Genomic DNA, 15,673 nt, shown 5'->3' with positions numbered 1-15,673 from the left:
GACCCAACTTCTTGCATTAGTTCTTAACACTGGTGAGGAGAGTCTTCAGATACGGTACTTTGTGGGGATGATCAATTATATTACGTGACTATAAATGCATGTGCTCATGTCTTCCTGGAGCATCTCTTTCAAGTGTACACATTCGATGGCTGGCCCATGCGGCTCTATGCTCTGGTGTTGCCTAATATGCGCATATGCTCTTGTCTCACCATTGAACTTCCAATCATAGTATATTCGGTGTCGAATCCGAGTTATGGTGTCTTTTATTCAAGTCTCTTTAGAGAACCTCAATATCGCTATTCATGTTTAAGTATGTTGGTTCTTGATGCAAGGCGAATGGCGTGAAAGACATCGGATACTGTGGACCAATATCTCAACTGAGGCAGAACAAGGTGACGCGAGATAATCTTGGGAGAGTGTGTTTTATTTTCTGGATCTTGAAGAGTATTAATAAGAAGACGGTACTCCAACATTTATATCATGCCTTGAAGTGCAAATGCATAGATGTATGTCAGTGTTAAGATAGTGCCATGGCGTATATTGGTAAGTAATACTACTAGTAAATCTGCGACAGCGAAGATACTGTAGTCTCCAGACAAGCGAGAGCTATCTCATGTTGAATAAACCCTGGTGGAAAGCTACAAGTGTATATGAGACTGAAGTGAATTTAAAAGTAAGGCTGTGCAGCTATGCGCACAACGCCTCATAAATGACAAGTCGACTCGCTTAATATCTTCCCTCTGTACAATTATTTACATGTATCTAGGTACTTCTGTACAATTAAATGCGCCATTAAGTCTCAACAGCCATTCCTTTCTCTTATTTGTAGACTAGATAGATTCTAGCCATATCTTTAGATCCGCCAACTATAGGACTGCTTCCTCAATGCATCAATATCTTGGCATAATCCTATGTCTCTAGGTGAGAGAAAGTTACGGCCGCAGCCTCGCTAATATTATCTGTAGCAAATAGCTGAAGTTGTCTCTAAGACTGACCTATCCTTGTCCTCATTTGCTGTAGCAAACAGCTCGCCCAAACCTATCCCGTAGAGATTCTCCATGATAGCAAAAGGTCCCAGAATCATACAGGCCATTGTATCGTTTGACTTTGTGTAATTAATGAGATGATGTTCCATATTATGCTTGCTGAGATGTTTGTTGATAGAGCGTCTCTATGGCAATCGACGGATGTGTATATAAACATAAGTGTTTTACACTGGCTCTGGAGCTGAGTCGACAAGAGATATGCCATAGACTTGTTCGCTGACTGTACCATTTCTGTCGCTGAGTTCCGGGGATTAAATGAGTGTAGGTGCTTCTGTTTGTGCCATCTCACAGCTCTTTTTGCTCGTAACCTGGACGCTGAACACTTCCCAACATTGAAGGTGACATAGAGCCCTCATCACTTGCTCGTTCAAAAATTGCTGCGGTATCATGAAGGTTGCACTTCTGAAGCGTTATTTTTGCTGATAGATTCATGAGCTTCTGAAATGAGAGAAAATTGTATCACAAGATACATTAATAATGTTGAAATCTGTATTATTGGGTAAACGAGCACTGATGATGACATCCTTTTGTTTGCCTGTGACCTCTATGAGATGTCAATTCTGGCTCCATTCTTGGACATTCACCCATCGCTTCCGAGTAGTCCCAGTTTAGCCTGTCACTATCTCAAAATTCAAGATTTTTTGTAATATTTCTGGTCTGTGATCCTATAGATGCGGAATTGAATCTATATGTAGCTTCCTCATCCGTGAGAAGCTTCGAGACCGACTGCGTATCCAGGCAAAGAGATTTACGGGTAGAAATTTTTAAATCCAGGCAAATCCAGGCAACGACGTATCCAGGCAACGACGTATCCAGGCATATCCAGGCAAAGAAATTTACGAGTAGAAAATTTTAATCTGTCTACATGTAGTTAATGTGCGCTCATCCACCTACCTACGCATATACTGCTTGCTTCTCATCGTGTTCCCAAATATTAGTGCTTCCTTTAAGTGGCATGATCGGCAAAAGACAGAACAGTTAGTTATCGAAGGCAAGACTACCTGTTCGTATTAACGAGTTTCATATTACGTGTTATTTCTTTCGACAGTTATCAAATTCTGGTTACAGAGAGACTAATTCTATTTATAAGCCTGCATGCCGTTTCATATTAACCCTGAGCTGCCGAGTCTCGACCAGTCGCGATACGGTGTTTGATGTATACTCCCAGTAGGTTATCGGCTGTTGAGAGTAGGTTGGTAAGATGGTGGATCAGTAGATACTTGTAGCCGTATTTTCTCGGGCCGCGTGAGAAGCCCGTTGGCGTCTACACTTCTCCTGAATATTATTTTTGATACATATATACACCAGTAGAATGATCCCTTGTTTTCAGCCTGAGCTCACAAGTCGAGCAATAATTCCTGGATTCATTTGCTTAGGTTGATAGAATTCAACGGCTAGTCTTACGTAGCCCCTTTCAGAGATACCACCACATCCGGCAAATACGTCTCAAGCTGGCAATCTTTATACCAATCTTTATACGAGAAAGTAAAACGGTACATGTATAACACGAATACGCCTAATACGCCCCCTAGCATACATAGATAGCTCGTTGGCTACCTCTTTTTTTTCTGAGATCAAGGCGGATGCCATTATTTGCTATATGATACGCACTCTCTATTTAGTTAGCAATCAAAAAGTCTTGTTATACCCAATACCGGTTAGGATATGCGCAACACCAAAAGGTCAAAGCCACAGGATGGGGATAGTGAGCCTGTGGAGAAGCACGCATGCTTTGACTCGTGTCATCCAGGCCTATCAGTCAGATGGAAAGATGGAATCAGATGACATTTAAAGATTGCCGCTAGTGGGCATAGCTTTTATCGGAGCCGAGAAGTAGTGCTGATGTTGGACGGAATCGTCGTCGGCACGAAAAAATCCCTGCTCGCTGCTCTGGATATATATTTAGCTGTCTAAATCAAGAATAAAACAGAGCGAAAGTGACATCATTCAATAATTAAGAATTTTTGACTCAACTTCCTCTTAGCTCCCAAGATGATGGTCTGCAAACGATGAAGGTAGAAAAGATGCTGGCATAATACAATGGAGATTTATTGTCGCATTTTTCGTTCTCGGAGAGACCGTCTGGGCATATTACTAGTCAATGGAGATACGAGACTTCATGTTGGGCTCGGCACATGTGAAGCCGCGCTGCCTCGTAACCCGCGGTCCTTACAATATAGATAATTTGTTTGCATTTGGTATCGGCAGATTAGACGGCTGCCTCTGCTCGAGTTGGCTCCGTGATCGTCGAAATGGCCAGTGGAGATGACAATAAAACAGACACGAACAGCCGTTTTCGCAACTCCATAGGTATGGGGCCGCTGGCCTTTGTTCAAAGTCAATTGCTAATGTGGCGGCCCATCACTTTGCCAACATGGCGCAAACCGGTTTCATTGTTGTCGTTTGCAGAGTCCAACGGGCACCGCTGGCTCGGCACTCACGCAGCGGCCGCATGTGCGGTGATCGATTACGATGGATCACGGCTTCTGTCCGCAGATGAAATGATTCTCATCAAGATGCTTCGCGCCGGCGCCTCTCATTGGCCTGGGCGGGCAGCATTTACAGGGGCTGCAGGGGCTGCAGGAGCTAAGGAGGGGCCCCTGCGCTACGAGTTTGTGCTAGCGGCGCACCCGCTGAAAGAAGGCTCTAAAACAGGTACTAGCCCGCTATCGATATCTGCGAGGCTCTGGCAGCAGCACTTTGCGAGCAGCTTTAGTGGGCTGCGGCGCACTCTCGAGCAGCAAAACGGCGACCTGCAGGCTGCTAGAACTGAAGCCCGACCCGCCAAGCCCCAGGCGCTAAGCCCAGAGCCGTTGAATCGCAGGCCAGCCCCCATGCGCTGGCTGTGCTGGCCCACCGGCCATCTTTTTGGAGCTTCTAGGCGGACCTCCATTCATGTTCCATCATCGGCTCATCTCCCGCCAAAACCTTTCCGACGACGTATCGCGCTCGATTTCTGGAGCGACTGCCAGCGCCAGTCGTCGGCCTGTAGGCGCTCGAATCGAATCACTTGCCGGATGCAGACGCAGAGATAGGGAGACACCATCGAGCGTGCGGACAAGCGAGAGCCATATCCACGAGCAATAGCTGCCCCGGCGTAGCGCCACAGTCTGTCAGGTCTGATAAGAACCAACAACATCGGCTTCAGCCTGAGATAAGTTTTCCTTCACAGCGACGGTTGTCCTCGAGATCCAGCGACATACAAACGTCCTCTGGCCAGCGTCGACCGCTGATTATCGACCGCGGCCCGCGACGGCCGCGATCGTCCCCCTCGAACCACCCATCTCTTCGAAGCGGGCATCCCTCCCGCACTCCTGCTGTTGACCATGTATCAGGGCGGCCAGAGGCATGTCTCGGGCAACGATCCCACGAGGCCTTTCCAGCTGCCTCCCCCTCCTCCTCCCCCGACCATATCGCCTCCCATGGTCGGGCCTCAGATGAATATGACGAGTCTGCCGCCTCCCCCGCCGATGAGATACCCTGCTGTGCCTCCGGGCCAAGGCGTCATGATCCCACCACCGCCTGGCCCCCCCTCCTGGAGGCGGCATGATGCAAACCCCAAACTGGCATGGAAACTTTGGCCGCCTGTACGATGGACGCCCTGGGTATAGCATTCCTCCGCCGCCGCCAGCCACCAGCCAGCACCAGCCGTATAATCCCACCAAGTTTTACAACGCGATGCAAGCTGGACACGCAATGGCAATACCTCCTCCTCCACGCCCAAACGATGGGATGGGAGCAACGTATATACCGACGGGGGAGACGTACGGAGAGGGCGTGGGCATACCGGGATTTGGTCGGGAGGAAACGCAAAATACGTGGCAGTACGGGGGGAACACCGCAAAGCGGGACGGAGACTACCACAACCCCGATGGACGAAAGGCAGCAACAATTGTATACGGGAGCAGCTCATGCGAAGACGCTTTCAAACGCACCGAATGCGCCTACCACCGCCACAGCGCCAAGCACGATTCCCCCCAGAGATAGCAGCGCAGTGGCCACTGGACAGGGTCTTGCAGTGGCTGGCACAGAACCAGTTTTCCAAGGACTGGCAGGAGACTTTCAGGTCTTTAAGCCTGTACGGCGCACAGTTCCTAGAGCTGGGTAGTGCCCATGGCGGCCGTGGTAACTTTGGTATGATGCACCAGCAGGTGTATCCTCGACTGGCGCAAGAGTGTACGAACAGCGGGACGGGATGGGATCAGCCGAAGGAGAGAGAGGAGGGTAAACGTATGCGGAGGTTAATCAGGAGTATCGTTACCGGACGACCAGTTGAGGCTTCGAAAGCAGTTCCCGCGCACAGCCGAAAGGAGTCTGTTTCTACCAATCATTCCGGATCTGGCCATCCTACTGCGAGCTCGGATACTACAGACTTTGCCGAGTCCCCCATCGTGCCACTCAGTTCCACGTTGGCAGCTAGAAGATTTTCGCAAACTAGGCCACCAGCCATACAGACTACCAATGGAGCCGACGCGAATCACAGAGGAATGTTAAGGAACCTCGATGTCGGACGCCAGAGCCCTACTGGCGAGCAGGGAACTTTTTGCTCGACTCCAGGTGGCAGTCCGGCTCCTCCACCTACCCTTTCTCACTCAGTCACCACTCCGATTCTTTCTTCTTCGCCAAGTTCAACCAAATTTACGCATCGCCCTAGGAACAGCACCGACTCAGCTGCATCCAATGCCGCGATATATGGGTCTGGACTTCCACCTGAGGCAGCCGGACTGCTGACCCGAGGCATGAGCTTGGCAGAACTGATGTCTGTATCAAGAAATCAAGAAGCCCACTCCAAGCCAGCCGAATCCCCATCGTCTGCCAAGGACTCGAAGCCCTTTCTCAGTTTCCTATCCAGGAAGAAGCGCCAGCAAGTAGACGGCGCTTTCCCCTCGCCAGATGATCTCGATTCTCCCACGTCGCCAGCGCTTCATAAGCCTCTGCCACTGGGGACGCACGGCTCTGATGTTAGCAGCGACACTCACCTAGATACGTCTAGCATCACCTCGCAATATAGGCCAAAACATAGTGGCACTACCCAAGGCAGAATCTATGTTTTGGCCACAATGGACCTGTGGAACTACCGAATGTGCGACATCACCGATGCAGAGACGGCTGCGGACATTCGCCGGGCAATCTGTCTCAGTCTTGGCCTGCCCGACACTGAGAATGCTTCCATATTCACGACTCAACTGGGCCAATTTGAACACACGGAGCCTCTAGATGACCAAAAGCTCCTATCGAACAAGCGTGTGAAAGCCGACTCTACAGGGACATTGAAATTCTTTGTCTCTTCACATAGCGCGCTAACCCCTGGCTTGAGCAGCGAAATGCCATCCCTGTTGTCGCCGTATGGCAACCCCGCGGGAATAGATGAAGAGGCGTATGCGCGTCTCAGTGGGCGCCAGAGATCCAGCTCGTCTCCGCCCACGTCCCGATCTAATACGTTAATTGGGGAGAAGTCGGATGAGAAGGGTTCGGCCGAGCAGACCCTGGCTCAGGAGGCGAGCGAGTATAGAGCCGAGTTAGAACGAAAGCAACGTGAATACCTTGCAAAGAAGAAGCAGGCTAACAAGAAAGAGAGCCCAACTATGCCACCAGAATCAATTGTAGGTTTTGGCATTGTGGGAAGGAATGTTGATTTTGACCAGCCTCGAAACTCGCCGTACGAAGACAGAAAACCTGATCAGCTCTTCCCTCAGCGACGGCCACCGGCACCACCAAGCGATCCTTCTGCCACACTGATCAAAGCCAATTCACTTAGCAAGAAAACGGGGCGGAATATGACCGGCATTGCTGAAGGACAGACGGCGTCACGACCGCCGCTGCCTTCCACTGCCCCTGAGCCTGAGGTATCGGAAAATAGCAAAAAGAGCATGTTTAGCGCGAGCAAAGGCGGGTTTATTGGCGCAGCACTCGTTGGCATGGGAAGAAACCTGGGAGCCATCGGACAGTCGACGGCCAACGGGCCCCGAGGTATATCTCCAAACAGAACTGCGTCACAGCCAGTCGTAGCTGGCAACAGCCCACAGCAGCAGCTACCGATAGGTAAGAAAGCTATGTCTACTGTTAATTTCCGCGAACCCGGCTCGGGTAAATCTAGTCCTGGCTCAGGCTCTCCCAAGATTCTTACTTGGAGCCCTAGAAACATGTCTTTTGTTGTGCCGGACTATTCACCTACCCCTTCGCCCCCTTTGGCGACTACAATGATAGAGGATGAAGCAGTTACTAAGATGAACATGATAGGGCAACGCCCGCCGTCGCCGGCAGAGCTCAGCCCCAGTACAGCCCGGCACCCGCCAGTGGCCAACCCGCCATCCCCTCCTCAGCCTGCCAACCCAAAATCTCCTGGTCCAGATCTAGACTTTACAGATACCGATGTTCAATTCACCGAGCCATCTCAATCTCAAACGTTCTCGTCATCGCAGGGTCGTCCGTCACCGGGTGGCGATAGCGATGACGATTCCGACGACGGGCTGTTTGCCATTCCGCTCGCTGGCAGGGGTAAAGGCAAAGGACCGAGCCGCGGAGAAGGCAGCGGGCCTGGACACGCACAGAAACCCAGCCTGACTGTGAATACTTCACGGCCCAAGAACAAGACCCTATCAGTATCTTTTACCTCCCCCCAATCCATAGGCGACAACGCCGATGACTGGTACAGGACTGGGAACGGAGGATCACGCCGCACTCCTGGAACCCCTGGTTCTGAAACATGGGAATCTGATAAAGAGACCAAACTTGGTCGCCGAAAGTCGTTTATCGAGAAGGATGTGTGGGCAAATCGACCTGCCACTGATGATTTGCTCAACAACCTCGACGACTTCTTCCCCAACTACAATCTTGACGAGCCCGTGCTAGAGGATAGCGTCTCGGGAGAGGTGGCAACTTCGCCGATTCCTGAAGTTGAGGAGTCACCGCAGCAGAGTGTGCCTCCTCCCATCCCAGCTCCCGCCATGTATCAAGATAACATTGACCCTCCTCCCGCTGGCATTGCGTCCTCTAGCCAGTCCATTTATGATAATGGAGATACTCTCGGCTCTGACGAGTCCACACTGAAAGCTCTGGAGCGCCGTCCATCTATACCCACTGTGGCGCAGAGGAGCATGAGGCGTTCTGGCGGGTTGGGCCGGATGAAGTCTATCCGTGAAGTTGCTCGGGGTGCGCACGAGGCCAACAAGCGGTTCACGCATGCGCCGCACAACTCGGGCAATATTCCTACCAGCGGAATCATGCGTCGAAAGAGCACCAAGATGTTCAACGCAAAAATTGTGCAGATTCGACCGGATCAACGTGGCAGCATGATATTCCCCCAGGTTCCGCAGGATACCCTGCCGAAGCGCCAAACCACATTCAGGTGGTTCAAGGGCGAGCTCATCGGCAAGGGTACTTATGGGCGCGTGTATCTGGGTATGAATGCCACGACTGGTGAATTCTTGGCTGTCAAAGAGGTCGAAGTCAATCCCAAAGCCGCGGCCGGAGATAAAAATAAGATGAAGGAGCTTGTGGCCGCTTTGGATCGCGAAATCGACACTATGCAGCATCTAGATCATGTCAATATCGTACAGTACCTAGGATGCGAGAGGAAAGAAGCCAGCATAAGCATTTTCCTAGAGTATATTCCTGGTGGTAGCATTGGTTCATGCCTGCGCAAGCATGGCAAATTCGAAGAACCAGTCGTATCGTCCCTGACTCGGCAGACGCTCTCTGGACTGGCTTATCTACACCGAGAAGGTATTCTACACCGAGACTTGAAGGCAGATAATATTCTGCTAGACGTAGATGGCACCTGCAAGATTAGCGATTTCGGTATTTCCAAAAAGACGGATAACATCTATGGTAACGACAAGTCCAACAATATGCAGGGATCTGTATTCTGGATGGCGCCTGAGGTTATCCGGTCACAAAACGAAGGATACAGCGCCAAAGTAGACATTTGGAGCTTGGGATGCGTGGTGTTGGAGATGTTTGCTGGACGACGACCGTGGAGCAAGGAGGAGGCTGTTGGAGCCATTTACAAGATTGCAAACGGAGAGACACCCCCGATCCCCGAGGATATCCAAGAAACTATAGGACATCTCGCGGTGGCGTTTATGATGGATTGCTTCCAAGTGTAAGTTTGGAGAATACTATATCAAGGGAGAACATATTGAGCTAACATTGATGACGCAGGAATCCATTTGATCGGCCAACAGCCGACGTACTTCTTTCACAGCATCCGTTTTGCGAATTGGATTCCAACTACAACTTTTATGATACTGTTTTGTATAAGAAGATTAAGCCTAGAACCGGATAAGATGACTTGTATGACGGAGGCACGATGTTAGTGGGAGATGCAATTTTTTGTCCTATTTTTTCTGATGCCCATCCTTTATTTCCTCTTTTCTTCTACATCCTTTTTGAAACCAAAGGGTTATTTTGATTGTATATTAAGGCTACGCATAGCGTTTGATGGGTATAGGTTTTTGGGTAAAAAACCAGATTTGGGTTGGAGTGGCGCCCTGGCGTGATGGCTTAAAGTGGATTTGGAGAAGAGAGAGAGAGAGAGACAGCGGTCTTGGCTTCAACCTTGTTTCTTTTGCGGTTGCTGGCGACCAATAAAAGGCTATTACTGACACATCTTTTGTACCTACAAAACACCACGCCTAAAAGGATAAAAAAATAGAAAAAGTTTACGCTACACTTCCAGGTAGTTTAAGGTTATTGTGCGGTGGCCAATCTGCGGGCTTTTGGCCACTGGCGAATTTAACCCCAGGCTAAAGACGCGGTCGAGACCGCGGGAAAGGCTTTATTAGGCGGGGGGAGGATGAATTGGGCGGCGCGATTGGTTTCCGATAGGTGTGGTGCGTTTTGTTTTGGTCATTACAGTCGCACCAAATTAGTTGTTGCGAGAATTCGAGACGAGAGGGGAGACTCTTGTTGTCTGAAGAGGCAAATATGGGGGTTTGTGGGTGTCTTTAGTTTATATGCCCCGTTATGGGGTATCGGCTTCAGGAATGGCAGTCAAGTTGCTGTTTTGATAAGGACTCACGGCCATCTGGAATACAACCCGAGTCTGTCTCGGAGTCTAGATCAATGTGACACCCTGGCATAGATAGGCACATATCTCTACAGTATAGTTTGTGCTTTGGAGGCCTGCAGGAGTGTAAACTGCGAGGGACGGGGGACACGTGAGCTGACGGCTAAAAAAAAGATGTTGGTTGCTGGACCTTCCTAATGGGCACATCGACATTGAACTATTAACACCTGGTAAACCGCTAGCAATATTGATTTTCAAGGTGGTATCCGGGCCTTGATCTTGAGTGCGCTGCATGGGCTGCTGGCATTTGCTAGTCGGGGAGACGGGGCGTTTTATGGACATCTACCAGTTCCTATATACTGTTTATACAAGTAGGCTGCGTGATTGGTTCTGAAATCGTCCGGGATTTGGAGAGATGCGGCGGGCGCCGTTTCAGTGGCTTCGTCCTCATCGTAGGGACTGGACCTTTAATTGCTCCGTGTCGTGGGCTAAAGTCTCGGTAGTCCTCCGAAGCACAGGCACCGCTTCAGCAGAGCTTCAGCCATCTCATGCGTCAAGCTCTCTAAGCTCTGCGGCAGCATGGACTTGAAACACCAGAATTTGCTGGTCTATCTGATCAATTACTGGCTTTCCAACGCTCTTCAGCCTTGATCTTGTCTACTGGGTATTTGGTTGGTGGCTTTTATAGTGCAGGTACCGAGCACCTTACTAAATCGAACAAATACTATACGCTCCCCAAGTGCTTATGCTTTCCAATGGTTCCATCGGATTTCGTTCGGCGCGTGCCGGACTTGCTCCTCCAGGGCCCTTGCCGGGGTGCCCCATCAGTGGCCAAGCACTAATGTACTTGTGCTTGTACCTCGCCTCAACTCCTGTCCGCTCGAGATGCCTCCCAATTGCTGCTTCGCGAAAAATGCCAAGACAATCCACCAACGGCTTAATGTCACTAGTCCGGAGCACGATGCTGCCAAAAGCGCCGTGAGGCAGAAAAAGTCCCTGCAGCTTTCTTCTTCTGCTGGGATTCTTATTTGCTCTCGTATCTCTGATCGGCAAGGCGCTCCCGCTTGTTATTTTTTTTTGTAACTCTCTCTCTCTTTCTTCGCTCTCTTTTTCTGGGTGCCTGTCCTGTGTGGCGTTCTCGTTCTCCCCTTTAGCTTTGGGTCGTTTGCTCATGTGCTCGTAGAGGCGTTACCCTCAGCCGTGTTTTTTCTTCTTCTTCTTCTCTTCTTCTTCTTCTTCTTCTTTTTTTTTTTTGCTTCTTGGCCAGTTCAACAGAGACTCGACACTTTTGCTGCTCCGCGCTGCGACCCGGGGCGTTGATTCGCCCGCGACATTCCCTTCATCAAAGGGGGCAGTGATCGTCTCGTTGCGGCCGTGGAAGTGCTCCGCCTACAACCACCACGATGGCACGACGCAGGTATCGGCTGTTTACGATTTGCGCAGCGTTTGTGCTCTTCCTGCTCTACCGGGTCTCGCAGAATGCCTGGGAGGACTCTTCGCGTTATGCCAGCCTGAAGTATCCTCCCTCTGCGGACTCGCCCGCTGCACCGCCAGCTGTGGCGCCAGAGAGCCGGCCGAAGCCTGCCCCGAAGCTCGACACCGAACCAGAGTCCAAGGCCAAGACAGAGGCCGAGCCTGACGCTCCAAAATCCAAGCCAAAGCCCGAATCCAAGCCCGAATCCAAGCCCGAACCTAAGAAGCCCGAGTCCAAGCCGGCAACGGAACCTGTTGCCAGCCAGCCGAAGCAGGGCAAGCTGGACGACGATGAGGAGCCCGGCATCAAACTTCCTACGCTCAAGGATCTTGACTACTCGAAACCACCAATCAATGGCAAGGCTTCTGCCTCCAATGCCAATACGGCCGATGATGACGACGAAGAAATAAACGGTATTCATCAGAAGAACCCGCCCAAGACCCCTCCAGCAACACCGGTTGACCACCGCACTCACTGGCACCCCGCGGAGGAGCACTTCCCATTGCCTCCCGAGTCCATCATCAGTCTCCCCACGGGGAAGCCGCTCAAAGTACCCCGAGTTCAGCACGAGTTTGGCGGCGAGTCGCCCGAAGCCAAATCCAGACGAGTCAATCGACAACAGCGAGTTCAGAAAGAGATTGCGCGAGCATGGTCGGGCTACAGGAAGTTTGCGTGGATGCATGACGAGCTTTCGCCCGTCTCTAATAAGTATCGCGATCCCTTTTGCGGCTGGGCTGCTACCCTGGTCGATTCCTTGGATACGCTCTGGATTGCAGGCCTCAAGGAAGAATTCGACGAAGCAGCCAAGGCGGTCAAAGAGATTGACTTTACAACCACTCCTCGCAACAACATTCCTGTATTCGAAACCACGATTCGATATCTTGGCGGCCTGCTCGGCGCCTTCGATGTCAGCGGTGGCCATGATGGTGCTTACCCCTGGCTTCTCACAAAGGCCGTTGAGCTTGCTGAGATCCTCATGGGGATATTCGATACACCGAATCGAATGCCTGTTCTGTACTACCAGTGGCAGCCGGAATACGCCTCTCAATCTCATCGCGCCGGCTCTGTTGGCATAGCGGAGCTTGGAACTCTGTCAATGGAGTTTACACGCCTGGCGCAGCTAACCAGCGAAATGAAATTCTACGACGCCGTGGATCGCATTACTGACGCCCTGGTTGACTTACAATTGAGGGGCACTTCTATTCCTGGCTTGTTTCCCGAGAATCTCGATGCCTCTGGCTGCAACCACACTGCAACGGCTCTCCGCGATCAACTTAGCAAAGCGGCACAGAAGCAAATGGAGGAAGATGTCTCCGAGGCGCCGGTTGGGTATGTGCCCGGCCAGAAGCTCGATTCAAAGCCAGCGACCGGCGAAACAGGCACCCAAGTGGCTCAGGCTGCGGAGGAAAATGAGTTTATTGTTGGAAAATTCGGTGCCGATGACGCGCTCGCCAAATTGCAGGCTGCCGATGAGGCAAGAGCAAAGGCCATGGACAAATCTACAGAGAAGCCCGCCGAGAAACCAAATGGCTTCGTGGTTGGAAAAATTGGCTCTGAGGACCCAAGAGACAAGCAAGCACCCGCTGGCCCAACTGATACAGAATCCAAGGGCTTCGTTGTTGGTAAGATGGGAAGCGAGGAACCGCCGGTCAAGCATATGCCTGCTGCTGAAGCGCCTGGCAAATTTGTTGTTGGCAAAATTGGATCAGAGGACCCCAAGGACGATAAACAGCCCTCCAACGCATCCGGGGCGAAGAAGTCAGAATTCGTTGTCGGTAAAACCGGCGCTGAAAACCCGGATTATGCCAAACAAGGTCCTCGTGAAGACGATAAAACAGAGACTCGCCCGTCTGACTCTCTCCGTCGCCGAAATGTGCCGCCAAGTGAAAGGCCTTTGGACAAGTCGAGTCAAGTACCACCTGTGAAGGCAAAGCGTCGAGGAACGCCACCTTTTGGAGCAGACGGTTCTACATCTAAATGGGACTGCGTTCCTCAAGGCATAGTAACTGGTGGGTACGGATTCGAACAATACCACATGGGAGGTGGCCAAGATTCGGCATATGAGTACTTCCCAAAAGAATATCTCCTCCTCGGTGGACTGGAATCCAAGTACAAGAAGCTGTACGAGGACACTATCGAGGCGACCAATGAGTGGCTCCTCTATAGACCCATGGTAGATGGCGATTGGGACATCCTCTTTCCTGCCAAGGTCAGCACGAATGGAAATCCTTCCCAAGACCTGAGCGCTACGTTTGAAGTTACGCACTTGACGTGCTTTATTGGCGGCATGTACGGTCTGGGCGGCAAGATCTTTGGCCGAGAGAAGGATCTTGAGATTGCCAAGCAGCTGACCGATGGCTGTGTTTGGGCCTATCAGTCAACCGTCTCTGGCATCATGCCGGAAGGATCTCAAGTCTTACCTTGTCCAACGATGGAGAAGTGCGAGTTCAACCAGACACTCTGGTACGAGACGTTGGACCCGTCAAAGGACTGGAGAGACCAGCAAATGGCTGAGTGGAAAGAACAAGTAGCCGAGATTGAGAAGAAGCAAGGAAAGAAGGTCCAGCTTACATCCGATGGCGACCCCAGAAGGACTGGCGATAAAGAAAAGGAGACTGCGGGTGATGCTCTGCAGCAAAGTGCAAAGGATTTTGCCTCACCAGGCGACTCCCCTGCCAACCCCACTAAACCTCTTCGCAAAAGGGCGGCAGTTCCAGCACCGGCATATGAAGATTTCGACGTTGGCTCGGAGCTTCCGCAGTCGCTCAAGGACAAGATTGGCCTCAAGGGCGATGCCGAGAAGAAGCCAGTGAAAGAAGAGGTTGGTATCCAACGAGACCCCGACGCGCCCATTGACTCGGTTTTGGAAGCCAACAGGCTGCCCCCTAAGGAGTTTGATGAACAACAAGTGATTATGCCTGAACGGCCGCAGTCGCATGAGGAGTTTGTAAAGTCGAGGATCAAGGACTGGGGTTTTGCTCCTGGTGTTACTCAGATTACATCAAGACAGTATATTCTCCGGTAAGACTGTCTAACTTCTCAATTTCCCCCGTTTATTCCTTCATTCTTTTTGCTAATATGATTTTCTTGTCTCTTTTCTACAGACCCGAAGCCATTGAATCAGTATGGTACATGTACCGCATCACCGGCGACCCCACGTGGATGGAAAAAGGCTGGAAGATGTTCGAGGCCACCATCCAGGCCACGCGCACCGAGATTGCCAACAGCGCCATTGACGACGTCAACAGCGATGAGCCGGGACTCAAGGACGAGATGGAGAGCTTCTGGCTCGCCGAGACGCTCAAGTACTACTACTTGCTGTTCTCGGAGCCGAGCGTCATTAGCCTGGACGAGTGGGTGCTCAACACCGAGGCCCATCCTTTCAAGAGGCCTGGGGGTAGCGTCATTGGACACAGTATCTAAGGGATAGAAAGAGAAAAAAAGGGAAACAGTTTTTAATGAAACGAATGAATGGATAAAGGAAGGGTAAACAATGAACAAATTCTGAGAGAGAAAAAAGAATTATTTTTTATCGGTTTTGTTATTTTTTTACGGTAGCATTGCGTTATTGTATCTGGTTTACGTCTGTTTTGAGCAACCGCACTCGATTCGATTTTTCACTGCGAGAGCCAGGAAATGAAAGAGCGATTGTTTTTTGCATAGGTATTGGACTTGAGATACTATGATAGGCTGTTCCGAGAAATATTGATATTGTCGCCAAGAACATGCTGCCATTATGAAAGAAAACTTTTGTGTTTTTGAGATTTAAAGTTTATTTTGTCACCACCGAGGCACTGGTACACTATTTAGTAAAATCTATCTCAAATAACAGAATCAAAGAGCATATCCAACCCGCACAATGTATGTACATTTCCATGGTTAGCACCATTGTATCACGCAAGGTTTCGCCAAACCCCGATTGTGTTGACTGCGAAATTGAACAGCAGTCAACACGACCCTCTCGTCCAATACACAAAACCACAGTTTTTCATCATCCTGCACAGAAAAATAAAAAAAGGGAAAGAACTACTATAAACAAAGGCATCAAAGGTCAATAAATAAGTATGTATAGCCCGTATCTCCATTTACTCTTTCGTCCCCAGTTGTATTTCCCCCAAACCAAAAACATACACAAAAAAGGAA

The 15,673-nt window shown here is 50.5% G+C and overlaps 3 protein-coding genes across 3 annotated transcripts; all 3 read left to right on the top strand.

The window, feature by feature from the left end:
* Window positions 1-4,372: 4,372 nt before the first annotated feature.
* TrAtP1_008455 (uncharacterized protein) lies at window positions 4,373-4,657 on the top strand (the record flags this gene model as incomplete). Its single annotated transcript, XM_066113911.1, has 1 exon — window positions 4,373-4,657. One exon carries the CDS (start codon window positions 4,373-4,375, stop codon window positions 4,655-4,657), a length of 285 nt encoding a protein of 94 aa, XP_065970000.1.
* Window positions 4,658-4,957: 300 nt separating this feature from the next.
* Window positions 4,958-9,333, top strand: TrAtP1_008454 (uncharacterized protein; the record flags this gene model as incomplete). Its single annotated transcript, XM_066113910.1, has 3 exons — window positions 4,958-7,088; window positions 7,287-9,150; window positions 9,210-9,333. 3 exons carry the CDS (start codon window positions 4,958-4,960, stop codon window positions 9,331-9,333), a joined length of 4,119 nt encoding a protein of 1,372 aa, XP_065969999.1.
* Window positions 9,334-10,940: 1,607 nt separating this feature from the next.
* On the top strand, window positions 10,941-15,284 carry TrAtP1_008453 (uncharacterized protein). The gene is made up of 2 exons (XM_014086770.2): window positions 10,941-14,551; window positions 14,635-15,284. Exons 1-2 carry the CDS (start codon window positions 11,460-11,462, stop codon window positions 14,951-14,953), a joined length of 3,411 nt encoding a protein of 1,136 aa, XP_013942245.1. The 5' UTR covers window positions 10,941-11,459; the 3' UTR covers window positions 14,954-15,284.
* The last annotated feature ends 389 nt before the right edge of the window (window positions 15,285-15,673 follow it).

This window comes from Trichoderma atroviride, chromosome 4 (genome assembly GCF_020647795.1).
Source record: "Trichoderma atroviride chromosome 4, complete sequence".
In the NCBI taxonomy this organism is placed as follows: Eukaryota; Fungi; Ascomycota; class Sordariomycetes; order Hypocreales; family Hypocreaceae; genus Trichoderma; species Trichoderma atroviride.
This window is presented reverse-complemented; position numbering and strand designations above follow the sequence as displayed.